The sequence below is a fragment of the Phodopus roborovskii genome, unplaced genomic scaffold, assembly GCF_943737965.1.
Source record: "Phodopus roborovskii unplaced genomic scaffold, PHOROB, whole genome shotgun sequence".
NCBI classification, from domain to species: Eukaryota; Metazoa; Chordata; class Mammalia; order Rodentia; family Cricetidae; genus Phodopus; species Phodopus roborovskii.
In genome coordinates this window covers 20,774,837-20,796,112 of record NW_026126469.1, presented here as the reverse complement: position 1 = coordinate 20,796,112, position 21,276 = coordinate 20,774,837, and the positions used below count along the sequence as shown (strand labels likewise).

The 21,276-nt window shown below is 44.4% G+C and overlaps 3 protein-coding genes across 3 annotated transcripts in view; 2 read left to right on the top strand and 1 right to left on the bottom strand.

Moving 5' to 3' along the window:
* Nucleotides 1-1,018, bottom strand: part of Hspbap1 (HSPB1 associated protein 1) — a 38,982-nt gene extending 37,964 nt beyond the window's left edge. Inside the window, exon 1 of the mRNA XM_051191405.1 lies at nt 941-1,018. Coding sequence (XP_051047362.1) covers nt 941-1,004 — 64 coding nt within the window. The 5' untranslated portion in view covers nt 1,005-1,018. The remainder of the gene's footprint in view (nt 1-940) is intronic.
* Dtx3l (deltex E3 ubiquitin ligase 3L) overlaps nt 1-21,276 on the top strand; it is a 795,722-nt gene that overhangs the window by 111,771 nt on the left and 662,675 nt on the right. The gene's annotated exons all lie outside the window — the stretch shown is intronic.
* The window catches only part of Slc49a4 (solute carrier family 49 member 4), a 70,758-nt gene continuing 51,499 nt past the window's right edge, over nt 2,018-21,276 (top strand). Inside the window, exons 1-2 of the mRNA XM_051191406.1 lie at nt 2,018-2,569; nt 20,426-20,519. Coding sequence (XP_051047363.1) covers nt 2,227-2,569; nt 20,426-20,519 — 437 coding nt within the window. The 5' untranslated portion in view covers nt 2,018-2,226. The remainder of the gene's footprint in view (nt 2,570-20,425; nt 20,520-21,276) is intronic.

The following is a 21,276-nucleotide window of genomic DNA, read 5'->3' as shown; positions in this document are numbered from 1 at the left end:
AGTAGGTATGAAAATGCCCTAAGAAATCCTGTTATGCAGGCCATTGGTGGCACAGGCCTTTGATCCCAGCACTTGGGAGGCAGAGGCAGGTGGATCTCTGTGAGTTCGAGGCCAGCATGGTCTACAGAGCTAGTTCCAGGACAGGATCCAAAGCAATACAGAGAAACCCTGTCTTGAAAAACTGGGGGGGGGGGGGAGGGTAGAGGGGGGCGGAGCGGGGAAGAAATCCTGTTACACTTTATGGTTAAGTGGAAATTTTAATTTACTCAAAGAACCAACAAACAGTAGAGACATCAACAGACCTCAAATCAATTTTTTTGGGGGGGGCATGGTTTTGAGCTTGGATTTTATTCTAGGTTCCAAGTGCAATACACATAATTAAAGAATTTTCAGTCAGGAAGTGTTACTTTTGCTGATGGTGTCAAGAAAGAAGAGGCAGAGATAGGATACAGGACACATATCAGGAAGATAAACTAGTGGTTTACGTAAACAAACAAAAGACTGATTTGGGGTTAGGAGAGATGGGTTGGCAAGTAAAAACATCAGGTGCATAAGTTCGGCTAACTCCCCAGACACCTACATAAAAAATTGTGGTTGCACACATCTGTAATCCCAACACTTTATCCTGGAGACGAGGAGGCAAAGACAGGAGAATCACACAAAGCGCCCTCAAAGGCCAGCTAGGCTGTAGTACTCAGATCTACGTCTTACTCGCACAAGCGGTCCTCTGACCTCCACAGAGGTCCTTGTCGTACCCCCACCCCACCCCCAAAGGAACATGAGCCTACATACAATCAGACAACGCAACGGCACGATGTAAGAAGTCACAATCCCTAAAACAAGTCACTTTCTACGCGGCTTAACGCACAGCGGGAGACGGGATGGAACTGATGCGGGTTGGGACCATCAAGGCACCCCGGAGTCCCTGACCCGCACCTACCTTCCTCCCCGACAGCTGTCTGGGTCCGGGAGCCGGGCGCGCTCCCCTCGCAGTCTGTTGCCATGGTTACTACGCCAAGGTTGTAGCTAGCACCGGGTCAGAGGTACCGCCGGGATCTGCTGCCTGCACACAGGAAGGATTCTCCGCCTCCACCGGAACCGGCGCTCCCGGGGTCACGTGACAGCGAGGGGCGTGACCACGTCAGTTTGTTTTGCTCTTAGGATACAGAAAGGCGCTGAGCACGTGTCCTGGCCCCGGGTGCCTCTTTCTCCAACCCTTAGCTTTATTTCTGCTCGGATCGTCCTTCTCTGGGCGGATCCTCCGTTTCCTCACTGGCTTTCCCTCACTCAGTGGGACCCGCGACGGGCAGGTTTGCCCGCTCCTCCACCTCGCTGGTCACCCCAGCTGGTTTTCCTGGCTGCCTGGAAATATGAACCTCAGGCAGTGTCCCTTGAAGGCGTTCCCGGTGACTCATTTCCCGAGCCAGATATGCCAAATTGCTTGACTATAGTTTTCAAGGACACAGACAGCTGTCAGGGTAATGGACTTATACGTCAGAACAAATGTATGTCTCGTTAAGGGATGCACATATACCCCTTCTCCCCGCTTCTGCCGTTTATTTTGTGTGGTTAACATCATAACGAGAAGTAGATCTAGGTCTCTGTGTTCCAACCTTAACATAATCCGTATTGTTTACCCTTTTGCGTGACGGACAAAATGGGAAGACTCCTAGGTATGAATGGAAATTGGCTGGTTTATAATCTCACGGGACACTTAGACACTCAAGACAAAACCAAATGGTTTTCAAGACACTACCCTGTGGCCTTCCTGTACCTCAGAACCCTGCCCTCTATAATTTCTGCTGTTAGAACCCCAATAGGAACAAAAGTAAGCCTAATACAGACGCAGACATTGGGATAAGTGCCCTGAGGTCAGCGAGTTGTTTATTAGGCACGTGATGTAAACTTGGGCACTTCCTCCAGCAACCCGCCAGTGACTGGCTCAGCCTCCAGCCTCCCGGCCAGCTGCTCCCCTCTACTCTTTCCTTTCTTAGCGTAGCACCTGGCGACCCCCAGCTTCTCGCTGCTCTCCCTGGGCGTTCCTGCGCTCCCAGCGAGCAGGGTGGACCCTGCCTCGCCTCCTCCCCTCGGGCTCGGGCGGCGCAGGCGCAGCAGACGCGGCCGGGAGGCCGAGAACCAGAGCGGCTCCACCCGCCCAGTCAGCGCCCGGCTGGCTGGTCTGCGGCCACCGGGACGCGTCGGGCAGGGTCGGCGGGCGTCGTCATCATGGGCTCGGGCTGGAGCAGCGAGGAGGAGGAGCGGCAGCCGCTGCTGGGGCCGGGGCTCGGGCCTGCGCCGGGGACTGCGCGCAGGGGCCGGGAGGCAGCGGCCGTGCTGCCAGCGGCTGGCCCGGGCCCCGGGCGGGTGTACGGGCGCCGCTGGCTGGTGCTGCTGCTCTTCTCGCTGCTGGCGTTCGCACAGGGCCTGGTCTGGAACACCTGGGGCCCCATCCAGAACTCGGCGCGTCAGGCCTATGGCTTCTCCGGCTGGGACATCGCGCTCCTGGTATTGTGGGGCCCCATCGGCTTCCTGCCCTGCTTCGCTTTCATGTGGCTGCTGGACAAGAGAGGTAAGGGGTGCCTCCCGGACGCCTGCGGGCGTGTCCCTTCTCTGGGAGCCAGCGCCTGCCAGCATCCCGGCCTGCCTGTGCCTCCCGGCTTGGTCTAGGGGTTGTGTGAGGTGACCCAGTGTCGCTGGCATCCCATTCCTAACTCAGGAACCCTCTGTCCCCAAAGCGACAAATAAGGAGAATGATTTCCAAGCATGTGTGTGTGTGTGTGTGTGTGTGTGTGTGTGTGTGTACATACATACATATATATTTACGCCATTTATTGCAACTGTAGAGATTTAAGCAATCATCAGATGTTGAAGTTTTTTGCATAGTGTGGATGTCAGAATGACCCAGTGCACTTGCTGTGAATGTTTTTGACACCTGACAGAAGTGACTCATGCTTTGGTTTCAAAGTGATTCGGGGTGCTGAAGGTGAAAGGTCAGAAAAGAGACTGGCGATGCCCAGATGTAAGGAAGCAATGAGCTGGCGTGGTGACTCCAGCCCTGGAAGCGTTGTTGGGAAACTCAGGTCTGACGCATGAATTTCTGGAAGGTAGCTCCCCAGGTTAAAATGAGCGCGTTCGCCCAGGTGACTGTTCAGTTGCGATTTATTACTCACAGATAAAGATTGCAGATGCAAGAAGGGGGACTCTACGCATCTCACTTTTCCAATTACCAGTGTGATTGTGTGAGGTGGAGAGAAGGCCAGTGCGGGAAGAGTCCAGATGTTGAATTATCCCTCCGGAATATAAGTGAGCCCCAGGAGGCTGCTATGCAAGATTTAGACTTCTTAGGTATGTAGTTGGGTAATGGTTGGAAACTACTTTGTGTAGATTTCTGTTCAACCTTACGAGTTTTGATGCAATAAATTCTTCGTTAGTTTTCAAATATCATTGTCTTAGTCTACAGGTCTGTTAACAAATGGCCATAAACTTATAAAACAAAAAGAAACTTATTTATAACCTTTCTGGAAACTGGGAAGTCCAAGATAAAGGTCTAAGCAGATTGCTTGTCTGGTGAGAAGAGTCCATGCAGTGCTGTTTGTAATTTCTCAAGGGAAATGGCCAAGGATCTCTCTGGGGTCTCTTTGATAAGGAGTTAACCCTATTTGTACAGACCCTGCCCTCCCAACCTGTTAGGTCCCCAAAGCTCCACCTCTTAGTACAAATCACTTTTCTGGGAGTAGGATTTCAACCGAGGAAATCTGAGTGGAAGCAAATGTTCTGGGCAAAGTAAAAGTGGCACATAGGTTGGCGTGGAGCTGTGATTGTCTGGTGTGACATAGCTCTCAGACTACTTGTTACTGTGATGATTCCCTCACAGGAGCCCACATGAAAGAGACAACAAAATTGATGACTGAATGAATACAGTCATGATCAATATGTGTTACAGATGCTCAAAAGGAAGGGCAGGGCTAAGCACAGGAGGGCAGTGTCCAAAAGAAAAGTATTTGGCTATGTTCTGCACTAGTATTTAGTCCTGTGCATTGATTTTTTTTTTCTTTTTAAGAAGGTCATTTAGCAAACTGGAATGAATGACTGTAAGGGTTGTGTGACTAGAATGATAGTGGGTGTAAAAAAAAAAATCTAGAAATTTAAGATGAAGCTCCAGAACAATTGAGACAGAACATGAAATATGCGGAGATCAGTCAAAGAGTGATAGACTCGTGTGTGGTTCTAAAGGGAAGAGCTGTGACGTAACTGTGGCATGAATAAGCTGTTAGCAATAAGAGGTGTGCAGTAGTGGAAGCCGCTCACTGGCTAATAGGAAGAGCAGGCACATGGCAGAGAATTTCAAACAGCACTTGAAATAGAATAAGGTAGAAAAGACCAATTAGTAGCTGCTGATCTATTGAATGATTTACTTAAAGTACTGCTTTACTGTCTGTTTGCCAAGCACGACTTCACGTGCTACCTGAAACAGAATGACCTAGAGAAGTACTGAGACAATGGATCATTTCCTGTAACAACCTGCTGACTGCCATGATCACTTCTGCAAAACTCTAGCTTGTGCTGGGGGTGTGTATGTGACATCTTTAATCACAACATTTGGGAGGCAGAGTCAGGTGGCTCTCTGAATTCGAGGCTAGCCTGGTTTACAGAATGAGTTCCAGGACAGCCAGAGCTACCCTGCCTTGGAAAACAAACAAACACACAAACAAAAATCTAGCTTGCTTGCCCACTCCGCCTTTGTTTTTTGTTTTGTTTTGTTTGTTTGTTTTAGTATAAAATGAGGCTACAAACTGGACCCAGGATGGAAGGGTTTCAGAAGCTGTCCTGGCTTTGGTCCACTGGTGCCATTCTCTCTGTCTTCCCCTCTCATTGGTGTCAGGGTGCTTGCTCCAGAAAGATCCCTACCACACACTGAGTGGGGAATTTCCTTCGTTTGGGAGCTTTCAGTTTGCCTTTAAACTGAATTATAGATTTTATTTGGATTTATCAATGTTTTCACTATTGTTCAATTTTGTTTTCTATCTTAAGATTCAGTCCAGTTTCTTTCAATCTGGAAATTCCTTAGTTAGCCATTTAAAGGTTGACCATATTAAGAGTCATCAAAAAGCAACAATTAAGGAATTGAGGAGATGGTTCTGTAGGAAGGAGCACTTGTTGTGAATGCCAAGTGGACCTGAGTTCAAATCTCCAAGCAACCACGTAAAAGCTGAGCATGGCCTCCAAGACAGGAGGGTCCCCCAAGCCCAGGTGAGCTTCAGATTCAGTGGAAGACGATCTTAAACAAACATGGAAAGTGATATCGGAAGGTACCCAATGTACTTCTCTGGCCACCAGCATGCAGCTGCCAGCACAGGTGTGCCCCCCACTCCTGCCACACACATTAAACTATCATAGTCTTACTCATTTTTGACTTGTGATCAGTGAGTGAGATGCTCTCCATTCTACACAATATGATGCGCACACTCACTTCGAACACTGGGCTTTATGGGTATAAACAAGAACACAGAACAGAAGAAACATGGCTGTTAACACCAGATGGCTCCTGGCCATGTTTATGTTAAAGCAGAGGAGACTTCTTTAGGATACTAGAAATCTGCTCAGGACACGACTGATCTGTTTGGGGATTTATCCACTTCCTTAAAATGTTAATTTAATTTTTGGCATGAATAACTCTTAGGCTGTCTAGTTTTTAATGTTAACTTGATAAAACCTGGGGTCATCTGGAAAGAAAGAACCCTTCTAGAGAAAATGTCTCCCCATAGGATTGATCTTTACTCAAGCCTTTGGTACATTATCTTTCTCTAAAAAATAAGATCATTTATTTGCATTGTGTGTGTGTGTGTGTGTGTGTGTGTGTGTGTGTGTGTGTGTGTTTGCGCATGCACGCACGGATACATGTATGTTTACAAGTATACATACCGGAGGAGGTCAAACTCGTTCCCTGGCACTGGAGTTACAGTTACTTGTGAGCTACCTGAGGTGGGTGCTGGGAATCAAATTTGGGTCCTCTGCAAGAACAATGTATGTTCTTAACTACGGAGCCCCTGCGGTGCATTTTCTTCATTGATGATTGATGTGGGTGGGCCCAGTTCACTGTGGACAGAGCTACCTGTGAGCTGATGGTCCTGAGTGCTGTAAGAAAGCAGGCTGAGCGAGCCATGAGGAGCAAGCCAGATTCTTCCATGGTCTCTGCTTCAGTTTCTCTCTCCAAGTTCTGGTCCTGTTTGAGTTCCTGCCCCAACTTCCCTCAGTGATGGACTATGACTTGAGAGTTGTGAGCTGAAATAAACCCTTTCCTTTCCAAGTTGTTTGTAGTCATGGTGTTTTAACTATGACAACTGTATTTTGGTTTGTTTTGGTCTGTTGGCTTTTTAGTGTAAGAACTCAAACAATTAAAAAAATAATTCTTTTGCTTAACAGAACAAAGTGCTGTTTTATAGTTTCTTTTAACTCCCCCCCCCCAGTATTTTAATCTTGCTTTTGTGTTACAGAGTGTTAGCTTTTACTCTAGCTACCATGAGTACATCTATCAACCATGGCTGTCCACATTAGAAATTACTATTCCCTTCAGAAAATAAGTTGCTTTTGGGATTATTTCATAGTTCCAATAACTGTATGGTAAACTTAATTTTGTATTTTCCATTGGTTGAAGCAATACAAAAATGAATTTAAGATCTCTTTCTTGGGCTGGGGAGTGAGTACGAGAGTTTGGATCCCCAGAATACACACCACTGTATACATATATAACCGTCCCAAAAGTTCTCTATTTTAGGAATAGTTCCCCTTTTCAGTGGGAGCAGTTAATATACTTTCATAATGTTGGTGTCCCAACTGCACCCACACACAGCAAGTTCTCTCTTTCAGTGGCTTGCTCACAGGGAGGTATGCAGTCTGTCTGCTTAGTCTAGAAGCCCTGTTACCTTCCTGAAATGCGTGTTGTACCTTTCCCACCCCTTTCCATACACCAGCAGTGAGATAATAGAGGTGCCAAGCAGGTGCACCCTGGAAAGCAAGCCAAAGAGTGATTAAGAAAACAACAATATGCAATATGCCAATTGATCTGGGCCGAGAGGCTCCCAGAATAGAGTCTCCCTCTAGTGAGAGGACTGAAAAGCAAAGAGGCAATGCTTTGGAGAAAATTAAAGAACAGTAAAGGAGGAAGAACATGCAATACCGTGTAATCCAATGTGTTCTCCTTTGTGTAAACTGTCTCACTGTGTGTGTGAATAGATGCCTGAAAGAAGAGAGAAGCCTGGCCTGTCAATGCTGGACAAGAGTGTTGGAAGAAACAGAATGGCAGTAACAAGATCCTGACTTTTTATATTTCAGAAGGAGCTGTAAGGCCTTTGAGGCTAGAGTAGCCCGGTGAGGGAAACTGTAGACAGAGACGATGTCAGAGAGCTAGAGGAGCTCATCAGCCACTGTAAGGACATTGGCTCTTAGGAGTGAACTTGGCCATGAGGCTCTGAACAGAGGAGTAGAGATGACTCTGCTGTTGTCCTGATTGTGAATGCAGAAGCAGGAAGACTTCTTAGACTAGTAGGAAAGCCCGGGTGGGAGACTGAGCCAAGACTGGCTTCCAGCCCAAGGGGTAGCAGTGGAGGTTGAGAAAACATAAGACTGGATATGCATGTTGAAAGTAGACTCACCAGCATTGTTGATGAGTTGGATATAGCATGTGAAGGAAAAGAGAGGGCTAATACATTTCTTAACTTTCTAGTAATAGGGAGAATAGGATTTTGATCTACTAGGATATTTAAGATTATGGAAGGGAGGCTAGGAGTGGCACACGCCTTTATTTCCCACACTGGGGAGGCTGAGGTAGGCTGTTTTCTGTGAGTTTGAGGCTAGCCTGGTTTACATAGGGTTTTCCAGGCCAGCCAGTGCTGCCTTATTGAGACCTTTATACATGTGTGTGCACGCGCGCACACACACACACACACACACACACAGGAGAGAGAGAGGGGGAGAGAGATGGAGGGAGAGAGAGAGAGGGAGAGATTAGAAAAGGAGTATTTTAATGTAAGTGGCATGAAGGTTAAGGAATTGAAATGCCTGTTAGATATTCATGAAGATAAAATGAACTGTCCATTAGATAAATAAATAAGCAGTTCAGTGAAGAGCCTGAAAGATGCGTGTAGGAATTAACTGTCATGGAATTTAAAGTCCTGGGACTAGGTTAGATATGTGTGGATGGAGATGGGGATTGAAGCTCCAATAGGATTGAACCTGGAACATCCCATTATTATGAGGTTGGAGAAGAAGAGTGACCTCACAAGTGTGGGCAGAATAGAGCCTTGAATTTAGCATATGAAGACCTTTGATGTCATTTGAAAGGATGGCTTCATTGGAGTAGTGTGGTGAGGTAAAAAGAATTGGAGACAGTGAATGTGGACATGTCTTTCAAGAAGTCATAACATAAAGGACAAAAGAGAATTTGAACAAGAGCCAGAGGGAATGTAGCACTAAGAATTTTGTTTTGTTTTTAAATAAAAGAACTGAATACAGCGGTGTTATGGATATATGAGGAAGGGGGGAGGAATTGATGTAACCACGCTGTTGGATAAGCATGGATTTATTCTTCATAACATAGATAGACTAGTTGGCCTTAGGAGCATTGACAGCTAATTCTTACTAGTAATAGAAGGCAAGATGTATATATCAAATAGATGTGGGTGATAGGTGGTGGTAGCTCATGGGGGTTATTTTGCTCTTATGTAGCAGAAAATTAGAAACAAATTATTGCTTAATGGATGAGGATAAGAGAACAGTTATTAGAGAGATAATAACTTATTTTAGGGTTTCTATCGTGAAGAGATATTGTGACCATGGAAACTTGTAAAAGAAAACATTTAATTGGGGCTGGCTTACAGTTTAAAAGGTTTAGTCTGTTATCACTATGGTAGAAAGCATGGCAGCAAAAGCAGGCAGACATGGTTTTGGTGAAGGAGCTGAGATTTTCACATCTGGATTGGCAGGCAGCAGGAAGATTGTGAGCCACTGGGCCTGGCTTGAGCTTCTTTGTGCCACTCTCTATGGACCTATGGGGGCCATTTTTATTCAAACCACCACACTTATGAAACACTTTCTAGAGAACTGCAAAACACATCAATTAGAAGTTGATGGATTATTTCAGCATTGAAGGCCTGCTTGATTGATTATTAATTTGAAGTGAGATTATTCAAAGTAGTTGTATTCCTTTACCTTGTTTTTTTTTTTTTTTTTTTTTTTTTTTTTTTTGGGACATGCTCAGGCAAGAGCAGAAGTGTGTGTGTACCCACATGTGCTTGTGTGTGTATGTGGGGTGTGCATAGCATCAAAAAATTTCATGCCAAGAATAAAGGATTATATTGAAATAGATGTAAAAAGGGACCATGGATTATAAACTAGGTCAAAAAAACAGAAAGCATCCTTGGATAAATAAGAAAACGTAGTAGACTTACCAATTGTTTTTTATAAGGTAAAACTTTTCTTGTCACAGTTGTTTGAAAGGAAATGTGTGGGAAAAAGAGGTCATAATTGAAAAACCAGGTACTTGTAATTCAGATTATGTCATGGATGTAATTTTGTAAAAAATAAAGGCAGAAGAATGTAACCAAAAGAGTAGATGGTTGTCCTAGTTAGGGTTTACTTTTGCTATGATGAAACACCATGACAATGCTACTTGGGTAGGAAAGGTTTATTTGGCTTATCTACCACAAGTCCATTGAAGGAAACAAAGGCAGGGACTCAAACAGGGCAGGAACCTGGAATCAGGAGCTGTTGCAGAAGCCATGGAGGAGTGCTGCTTACTGGCTTGCTAATCATGGCTTGCTTAGCCTGCATTCATTCATTCTTTCTTTCTTTTAAGATTTTATTTATTTATTTATTTATTTATTTATTTATTTATTTATTTTGTATACATTGTTATGACTACATACCAGAAGGCTCCAAAGCTCATTATAGATGGTTGTGAGCTACCACATGGTTGCTGGGAATTGAACTCAGGACTTCTGGAAGAGCAGTCAGTGTACTTAACCTCTGAGCCATCTCTCCAGCCCTCAGCCTGCTTTCTTATAGAATCCAGAACTACCAGCCAAGGGGTGGTCCCATCCACAATGAACTGGACCTTCTTACATTAATTACTAATTTAAAAATGCCCAACAGGCTTGCCTACAGCCAGATCTTATGAAGGCATCTTCTCAGTTGAGGTTCCCTCTTCCTGTATGACTATGGCTTGTGTCAGGTGGACACAAAAACTAGCCTGCACAATGGTAGAAATAGTTTGGAGATCACGGACCATGAATAAGAGGTCAGAGAACTGAGAGGTGAAGATGAAAGCATTATTTAGCAGATATGGAAAGGATTTGAGAAGGAGTGTTGTGTTGAGTAGTAATGAATCAAGTCTTTTCAGACAGCGAGGCTAAGCGATGTGGAGGCATGTATGTAGTGCCCTGTTAACAGCCACAATGAGTAGTTGGTATTACGTCAGATCAAATCGATAACAGGCTGATTTGGATTGAGAAATGCCCCCATAGGCTCAGGCTTTGAAACATCCTTCCCAGGCGGTGGCACTATTTGTCAAGATTAAGGGGAGGTGCAGCCTTGTTGGAGGAAGTACATCATTGAGTGTGGGCTTTGAAAATGTCAAGCCTCACCCCACTTCCCGTTCACTCTCTGCTTCCTGTTTCCTGCCACCATGTCTGGCGCTCACTGCTGTGCTTCCCTGCCATGGTGGACAATCCCCACCCCCCCCCCCCCCACCCCCCTACCCCCCCCACCCCCCACCCCCCTACCCCCCCACCCCCCGCAACAGTAAGACCAAATGAACTCTTCCTTTGTAAGTTATTTCATCATAACAGCAGAGAGTGACCAGGACACGAGTTCAGATCAGAGAGTGGCTGAGGGGAGATGTCATTCTGTATACTAGTTTAATGAATAAAGCACTGTTGGCCAATAGGAAAGCAAGATAGGCAGGACTAGGAGACAAGGAGGAAAGAGGAAGTAGTAAGGAGGGGTCAAGATGGAGAGACTGGGGAGACGAGTCGCTGGCCCCTTTCCCCGGTAAGAAGACCACATGGAAATATTAGATTAACAAAAATGGGTTAATACTTAAGACAGAGCTAGCCGATAAGAAACAAGTAACGGGCCAACAGAATTATATCAAATACAGTCTCAGTGTGTTAATTGGGGCTGGTGTGGCAGCGGGACCACACCAGCGGCGGGAGGAAAAACCTTACAGCTTACAAGTGGCTGTGAAGAACCTGCCTGTGTTGCCTTTGGAGGAATGTGGGAGACTTTGGAGCCTTGGATTAGAAAAGTGATTGGTTGCTAAACATAAACATAGCTTCAGGGGCTGCCCTCGTAGGAGCCTGGAAGACAGCAGGACTGAGGACAACACAGGCTATGGAGTCTCAGCTCAAGGGGTTCCAGAGGAAAGCAAAGACTTCGCCAGCAACTAGGCAGCAGTTCGTGCCTGGGATAATTTGGCAAAGAATCTGGCTGTCTTCTCTGTGCATGTCCCAAGAACTTAGTTGAGACTAAATTGAAACACAATGGATTAATAATGTATTTGGTGGAGGAAATTTCAAGATAACAGTGTTGGATCTGTGGTTTGGTTGTTATGATAGGGCGTAGGCAGGTCTACAGTGAAAAAGACCAGTGGGGCAAAAGGAAATGCAAAATGTACAGTTGGAGAAGAAACACTGGTAAACTTAATGTTGCAGCCAAAGCTTGTGCAGGAAGAGAGGCTGGGATTGTTAAGGAGATGGTGTTGAGGAGAGGCCTGTTCTGCACTAAGGGACTAAGGAAAGGTGCTCCCAGGACAAGGCCCCGCCTGGCTGAGCTTCCAGCTTGTCTAAGGAAAAGGCCTCATGAACGTTCTGTTCCTAGAAAGCAGCTGCAGACAGAAACTGTTGCTAGTGTGGTTCCAGGGGCGGAGGGTCCACTCTGAGCTGACAGTCTAATTTGTCAGTGTCATCCAGTCCACATGGCAATGGTTTTAGAGGTATGAAGGACACAGGGATGAAGAGATTGTGGATTATTTCTCCAAGGCCGGAAGAGAACTGTTGAGGCTAGGTAGTTTATGGTGGGGGTGGGCAGTAGGGGAGTGGAGGGTGGGGTGGGCGTCGCTGCTGTCTCTGCATGAAGGCCCTGAGAGGCCATTGAGTGAAGCTGTGAAGACCAAGTGTAGGTTTCAGTGGGGGCCCCAAGATGTTAGATGCTGGAACCATGGGATACCCTGCCAAGCAGAACTGCACATAGGGAACTGAACCGGCCCAAGAGAGATGATGTCACAGGCAGCAAAGCTGGAAATCATCTGAGCCCTTGGACACCAGACAGGAGCTACAGAACTTGTGTTTGCACTGGTGGCTTCTGTGCTTTGGCCCAGTATTCCCTCACTGTGCCCTCAGTCCTCCCTTTTGGACTGGTGATCTATATTCTGTGCTGTTAAATAGTGTAAGTTTGCGATATGAGTTTTAATTTTACAGAGGATTACCTTATTCTCAGAAGACATTTTTAAGAAGCACTGAAGCTGTGAAAAACTATGGGCACTTTCGAAGTTGGACTACATGTGTTTTGTGTTATGATATCGCCACGAGACTGTGGGTGCTAAGGAGTAAATGTGGAGGCCTGAACTGGAAGTGTTCACCATAGATAGGTTCGGGTGTTTGAGCTTTTGGCCTGTTGGTGGTGCTGCTGTTTGGAGAGGTTATGGAAAGCCTTGGAGGAGGAAGTACATTGCTGGGGACAAGCTTTGAGAGTTTAAGCCTTCGGCCCACTTCCAATCTGCTTTCAGCTTCATGGGTGTTAAAGGTGTGGTCTCTCAGCTTCCTATTCCCGTTGCCAACTTCCATGCTGTTCCTGCCATTTTGCACTCAAACCAAACCAGTCCTTTCTTCTGTAAGTTGCCTTGGTCATGGTATTTTATCAAAGTCACAGAAAAGTAACTAATAGAGCCTGATGGAAAATCAGAAACTGGGTTTTCACTAAAAGCAACAAAAAAATATGTGAAACATGGATCTCAGACACCGCAGGACTGGGCACAGCAGTGCTCCTTATAATGGCTTCATATTGCTCCATGGAGAGAATCCCATGTAGCAGTGCAAAGATGGAGACGCCGTCCTTTTCCTGAGCTGAAGACTCAGTTACGAATTCAGTGTTAGCAATGTAGCGCAATTGGTAGGGTCACCACCTATCATGCCACACTCCCTAGATTTGATCTCCAGCACCACCTGAATCAGAACAGTGGCCCACAGGCCTATAATCCCAACCACTGTGGAGGTGGAACCAGGAGGAGTAGGAGTTCAAGATCGCCCTCTGCCTCATTTGGCTCCTAGGATTCCATGAGGCTATCTCCAAACACCAGGATAGTTATAACCTGGCATGTTCTTAGGCTAGTGAGACTGCTCAGCGGTAAGGAAGGGTACTTGCTGCCGTGCTTGACAACCCGAGTTTAATCCCTGGAACTCACTGCTGCAATTTGTCCTCCAACCTCCACAGATGAACCCACATCCACACAAGATAAATGTAAAAAGAACTTTAAAGAAAAATTAAAGAGACCATCAAAAAGAAGAAGCTTTGGAGAATGAAACTTTTAGATCTATGAGAGTTGTTTTATCTGAGAAAACATCCAAAGGCTGAAAAAACAAACAAACAAACAAACAAACACCCTAAAAGAGAAGGCAGAAAAAAGAAAAAAAAAAAAGGTTCTGAAGCCTGTACATGGCATACACACATGATAGCCAGAATGGGAAACCTTTATAAATATGCCCCATGTGTGTTTAAGAAGATGGAAGCAAGCTTGACTGTTTTAAGGAGAAATATAGAAAGCATTGAAAGGCCAACATTAAACTGCCAGAGTTGAAAATTTTACTTAGTGTTTAAGATTTTAAAAAATACTGTACTGGGCCACTAGGTGGTGGTGGTACATGCCTTTAATCCCAGCACTTGGAAGGCAGAGGCAGGTGGATCTCTGTGAGTTTGAGTCCAGCCTAGTCTATAAAGTGAGTTCCAGCCTCCAAAGCTATACAAAGAAATCCTGTGTCAAAAAATCAAACCAAAAGAAAAAGGAAAGTACTGTACTGGGGCTCAGTGATTTGTGAGACCATTTAAAATGGCCTGGTATACATATGGTTGGAATCTCAGAATAAGGTGGTCAAGCTAAAGGATAAAATGGGGTAATAGAAAAGTGTTTTGAAAAAATAATGGAAGAAAAGTTTTCAAGTCTGATTTTTTTCTGTCTTGTATATCTAGGAATCCCAGAAGAAAACTGTATCAAATCATACAAGGCCAGTGATAACTTCCCTTCCCTTCCCTCCCTTCCCCCTCTCCTCCCCTCCCTTCCCCCTCTCCTCCCCTCCCCTTCCCCTCCCCTCCCCTCCCCTCCCCCTTCCCCTCCCCTCCCCTCCCCCTCTCCTTCCCCTCCCCCTCCCCTCCCCCCTCCCCTTCCCCTCCCCCTCTCCTTCCCCTCCCCTCCCCCTCCCTTTCCCCCCTCCCCTCCCCTCCCCCTCCCCTTCCCCTCCCCCTCTCCTTCCCCTCCCCCCCCCTCCCTTTCCCCCTCCCCTCCCCTCCCCCTCCCTTCCCTTCCCCCTCCCTTCCCCCTCCTCCTCCCCTCCCCTCCCCTCCCCTCCCCTTCCCTTCCCTTTCCTTTCCTTCCATTTCCTTTTGGAGACAGGGTTTCTGTGTAGCTCTGGCTATCCAAGAACTCACTCTGTAGATGAAACTGGCCTGGAACTTAGAGATCCACCTGTCTCTGCCTCCCAAGTGCTAGGATTAAAGGTGTGCACCACCACCAGCTAACAGAATCTTAAAATGCTTGAGAGAAAGAAGACAGGAGAGCTTAAAGACAGAGAAAGTGGAATGCATAGGAAGTGGCAGAGGAGGAAGCATCCTGAACGGGGAGTCATTATAGGAAGACAAGGTGCAGAGACCCTTCAGAGAAGTGCTTGAAAAGGTTGGGGTCCCTTTGATTGTGCTGAACACTCCGGAAGGCCCAGTGGGAAGACTTTCAGAGTTAGATTTCAGAGACAATGGGTTAAAGGTTATATAGATGGACATGTAGGGGCTAAGGATGACCAGTGGATTTTAGATCTCTTGGGTCACCGTTATAAGCAGGGTAAACAGGCACAGTGTCATTATCCCGGTAGTATCCATGTTTGATTGGTGTGATGGGAGGAGAGGCTTGGCATGTCTTCCTCCACCTGAGGAAAAGGAGGCCCCTGGACAAGCATGCTCTCAGATTCCCCTCCGCTCTGTTCTTGAATTAGCCTGGATTCTTTGTTTCTATTTTATTAAATAATTGTATTTGTCTATAGTGTAATTATAGGAATCTTTAAATTTACTTTTGAAAGATTATTTTATTTATTTATTAGTTTGATGAGACAGGGTCTCTCTGTATTGCTTTGGAGCCCGTCCTGGAACTTGCTCTGTAGATCAGGCTGGCCTCGAACTCACAGAGATCCACCTGCCTCCCAAGTGCTGGGATTAAAGGTGTGCACCACCACTGCCAGCCCCCCTCTTTTTTTTTTTTAATGTGTGTGGGTATTTTGTCTGCATCCATGTCTGTGATTTGTGTGTGTGTGTGTGTGTGTGTGTGTGTGTGTGTGTGTAGTGCCCCCAGAGGCCAGAAGAGAATGCCTCAGAAAATGTAGTTAGTGCTTCTAACCATTGAATCATTTTTCCAGCCCTCCTGAATTTACTTTTCATTGCAGGTATTTGTCATGATCTGTTTCACAAACAACAACAAAACAAAACAAAACAAAACAAAAACATTCTGACTCTCTTGTGTCATAGCCTGATGTTTAGTATATGTTGTGGAGAATCCCATCTCTATATCCAATGGGTCCCCATATCTCATCTACCTGAAGTATCTAGATGCCATGTTTGATAGAATTTTATTTTTAATTTTAATATTATTTGCTTTTGCAACCGTGTTCTAACCATACTCTTTATTGTGTGTGTGTGTGTGTGTGTGTGTGTGTGTGTGGTTTTTTTTTTTTTTTGCCCTTACATGCTTTAATCCCTTGGGGTCCATTCATGTATGCATTTTATTTACCTCTTTATTGTATTACACTGAATCCTTTACTATCCCTTTTCCTGGGATGAGATGGAATTAGAGAGTCCCGCCTTGTATGTGACAGAGAGCATTCATTCAAGATGGAGAGTCTAAGTAGGATAGATCAAGTAATACTTGGAAACAAACAAAATAGCCTGCCTGTAGTGTATCTGTTTGTACAGCAATGCTGTATCCATTCAAAATTGCTTTAATAGTCAGTTTTCCACAATCTCTCCATTCTTATATTTACATAAGCTATTATGACATCATATATTTGATTAAGAGCAAGGCTGCATAGAAGAGTCGTGGGCAGTGGTGGCGGAAAGCTGGGTTATGTGGACCATATGGCACAGTCAAAGCCCCACCACTTCATTGCTGAGTCTATAATTACAAGCAGAATCTTTAGGAGGAAGATAATTCTCCTGTACGATATAAAATACAAAGCACGGCTTGGTATCTTACTAGGTGCCCAGAATAACTTTAAATAAACACTGTCTCGCAGTTTTAGGGTATTTATGGCTGTGTGTGTAGTTTTCATTAATTACATTCTTATTTCCTATGGCTATATTGCCTTTTCCAAGCCTGTGTCAGTTAGTAGAGCAGTAATGAGCAGTATGTATGGTATGCGTTACTTATTACCAGGAAGCATGATTCTCTATGGCATTCTTTCTGCCAAATTGTATTAATCATATTCAGATTATATAAGAATATTATAAAGTTTGCCCCATTCATATCACAAAGTATTCTCAGTGTGGCATTTATGTGCCAGATCTGGATCTTAAATTTATTTTCCCTGTGATGTTTGTTCTACATAGTCATCGTTTCGTTGACTTTCAATTTCACTGAAGCAGAGAAGTTTGAAAACCAAACATCTAACTATTTAAACCATCTACCCGGTACTAATTTTTTTCCCTGAAAAATTTTTTTCATCAGTTGTTTAGTTCTGTTTTCTCTGTGGCATAATTTCAAGTGTTGGATTTTGGAAATATTTGAAAGAATATGGGGCCACCTGCACCATGACTTGTATGAGTCACCTGGGTGATGTGGCTGCCTCAGTCATTAAGGTAAAGATAGTTCAGTGTGAGCTAAAGCACAGCATTCCAAACATAAGCAGGTGCAGTTCCATTACAGGGTTTCATTGTGTATCCACAGTGTGCATCTTACTCAGTTACCATGTGTGTCTTTGCTTACCTTGTATTCTCTTTCATTCTGTTGCTGTGACATAGACCATGGCCAAAAGCATCTTAGGGAAGGAGACGATTCATTTGGCTTACAATTCCACTGTTAAGAGAAGTCGGGACAGGAACCTTGGAGGAAAGTTGTTTATGGCTCACTCTTTGCCTCATGTTTTCTTATACAGCCCAGGGCTATTTGCCCAGGAAAAGCTGGACTGAAGTGGGCTGGACCCTCCTACATCAATTAACAATCAAGACAGTGTCCCACAGACCAGTTTCTTCTGGACAGTCCCTCAGTTAAGGCTCCCTTCTCAGGTGACTCCAGGCCCTGTCAAGTTGACAATTGAGACTGACTTTAACTCAGACACCTCATTCGTATACATGTTTATACATGTATACACACACACGTGTGTGTGTGTATAAATACACACATATACACGTATACATATATACACATACATATATACATATATATGTATATATATATATCCCTTTTACTTATGCACACATTTAAAAATAACCAATCATATTTATAATAATACTAAGGAAAAACTATCTGATACACATTATTTCCTAAATTTCTGAGCCATTTAAATTAAAAATAAAAAAGTTTTTTTTAACTCGTCAGGTGTGGTAACACACACCTTTAATCCCAGCACCCAGGAGGCAGAGGCAGGTGGATTTCTGTGAACTCAAGGCCAGCCTAGAGGACACAGCAAGCCCTTGGCCAGCCTAAGCCATTAGTGTCTCCATTTCCCCCCTAATTGTCATCAGTATTAGTGTATGGATGTTGGATAGGGACGTTGTGTTAAACTTTCCTGGGGAGTCACAGGTTAATGTCCAGTCACCCCAGATGGGCGCCAGAGGCAGACAAAATGTGGTCTCACCCAAGTTCAATCTCACTGATGAGCTTACTGAACGTTTGTACGGGCATGGGCAAGGGTTTCATGGCAGTTGTGGGGGACACAGAGGTAGCCGCATCACCACAAGGCCTGCCCCATAATGGTTGGGAAGCATCATGGAGTCCTGTCTTAGTACCTTCCTACTTCATATATAGTTTAGCATCTCCCAAGATCACTAGCACCCAAACCTGGGGAAGTAACAGGTGAAGTCCCAGGCAGGATTTCCTGACACTAGGGAACCCTAGTTCCATTACCATGACCAAAGACTTGGCTGTATTGTTCTGCTTTAGTTGCCATGGCAACAGGACACCTTCCAAGAATGGAGTCTTGTTCTAAGGAGGTACAAGCTGCCATACAACAGAGGGGGAGTGGTCTATTGTGGAAGTCAGAAGACACTTTTGGAGTTCATTGTCACCTTTCATCAGAAGTCCCAGGGATTGAACTCAGATTCCCATATATATATATACATATATATATGGGAATATATATTAATAACATTAAATAATACTATAATTATATAATGTTATTTACTATATGTAAATATTTTTGTCTTATGTGCATGGATGTTTTGCACACATGTATGTATGTATGTATGTATGTATGTATGTATGTATACCTTGTTTGTGCATGCCTGGTGCCTACAGAAGTCAGAAGAGGTATTAGAAATGAATAATGTTGGTCTTGCTCTCAGAAGTGCACGAAAAAAACATGAGAACAAAGCAAAAGTAACCTGGCCATAGAATTTCTATTTGTATAAAGGTGTATGTACCATCACCAAGACCGGGCTAGCAAGCACGTATGGCCTAGATGGCCGATGTGTCTTTTATCTCCTAACACAAGAGGGTATCCGGTTATTCCTACTGTGAAGGTTCAACATCACAGTCTACTCTCAATGGACTGATTTGGAAAGTGGAAGGAAGAGGAAAATAAGAGACTTGAGAGGCAGGTTGGCATATAAACCACAGCTCTCATCCTAAAGGAGTAAGATAGTTTATTCTGAAGCCATTCTAAATGACCATGGCCTGGGAACACAAATTTAGGTTACCCTAAATTCCAGGTTACAACATGGCAGCAGTTACATGAAGTTTGTATAGTTTCACACAATAACAACAGCTATAAATCAAGGCAAGTTTAAATTACATTGGTGAATATACCAGAGAGTCAAGTACAAGATGGGGCAGCCGTTCTATAGGTCTAGATGCCGTCTGATGACATTCTTAGCTTTAGCATTGGTAGTTGCTAGAGGTCTGCTAAATCAGTGGGTCATAAGTGGTTTTCATTTCTCATCACAAGGTTCAGATACAGAGTGGGGCAACGAATGGCTGTCCCAGAAGGCTAACAACTAGCCCAGGATAAAGTAGTTTTTCTCTGACCCTGCTAAATTCCATTCTATCTAGAGTACTGAAATGCCAGTGGGTCCATCAGTCTCTACAGACATGGGAGCCCCTTCCAGGAGCTTTTCATTGACAGAGGGAGGAGGGCAGAGAAGAGAAGCAGGCACATGGCCACTAAACCTCTTCCTCACAGAGGGCATTGGTTCCCTTGGAATTGGAGTTATAGATGGTTGTGAGCCACTGTGGATGGGAATTGAACCTTTGTCCTCTGCAAGAGAAGCAAGTGTCATTTGTCTTCCAGCCATCTCTCTAGTCCTAACACATCATTTTATAGGTTGAATGTCACTATATTAATAATCAGAGGGTGGTAAAGACTGCTTTCCATGCCCCACAATAAATAAATAATTTGTACCAATTATAAACTAAAATATATTGTTTTGGCCATTTTTTTAAAACTTAGAATAGTTTGTGGCAACAATGTAGGTTTTATTAGCAGTTTGAATAGGTTTTCTTTTGGGGGGGGGCTTTTGGTAATGTGGGATTATCTATTGCCTGGGGAAAGGGATAAGGTCTCCTGAGCAAATTGGAAGCACAGGGGGAATGGGAAGGGAGGTAGGAAAGTAGGAATTCTTACATTGGAGATATATATATATATATATACATATATATATATATTTGTGTGTATATATCCCTGAGATATAAAATTAAATAGTGTTTTAAAACTATTGCTTTTAGTATGATACCTGAATAAAACTTTCCAGACATTCACTTGGATGGCTAGAGAGATAGGGTCCTCTCTGTCTTTGTGGTTGTTCAGGTTTCTACTCAAGTGAAACCCAGCTACTCTTCTGTGTACAGGTGGTTTTTTTCCCTCCTTACATTGGGGCATTAGAAAAGAGCTATTGTGTTAGAATGTAATATTAGGCTGATTACATAAAAAGAATCTCAGTTAACGGATGCTGTCCTCCTCCCTAGGTTTGCGGGTGACCGTGCTTCTGACATCCTTTCTTGTGGTTTTGGGGACTGGTCTAAGGTGCATACCTGTATCAGACTTAACCCTTAGGAGAAGGTAAGTCCTATTTGACATTTTTACAATTCTAATCTTTTATTTATGCTCGACTTTAAGTCTCTGGTAATGTGATCTGAGAGGGTCACAGGTGTGGAAGCATTTATCCTTTTTACTCTGTGAAATGGTTAACTTAGTTACCTGTCACATGGTAGATGCTGAAGTAGTTGTGGAAATAAAAAAAAATGCAACAAAACAAGTGAATCTTGTTGTTACCCAGGAGCTGTAATAACTATGAGAAAATGAAAAGCATAGCATTCCACAGCTCGCTCTCTCTCTCTCTCTCTCTCTCTCTCTCTCTCTCTCTCTCTCTCTCTCTCTCTCTCTCTCGTGTGTGTGTGTGTGTGTGTGTGTGTGTACATAAAATCCAGGCAATGGGGCTGGAGAAATGGCTCAGAGGTCAAGAGCACTTGTTGCTCTTGAAGAAGACCCAGGTTTAGTATCTAGCACCCACATGGCAGCTCACAACCATCTGTATACCCCACTTCCAGAGTATCCAAAGGTATGCACATGGTGTACATATGTGCATGCAGGCAAAACATTCATACATATAAAGTAAAATAAATAAATCTCAAAAATTAATTTTAGAATGGAGGTAATGGTATAGAGGAGATAAAATTACCCTGTAGGATAAAGAAGTTTTAATTGTGCCCAGACAACCACAGATGTAAATGGTAGAAGAGAGAAGGTCATGCCTGGCAGGGAGGGCTAGGGTGGCTAGAGCCAAGTGAGTGACGTTGTAGGGAAGTATGGGAAGACC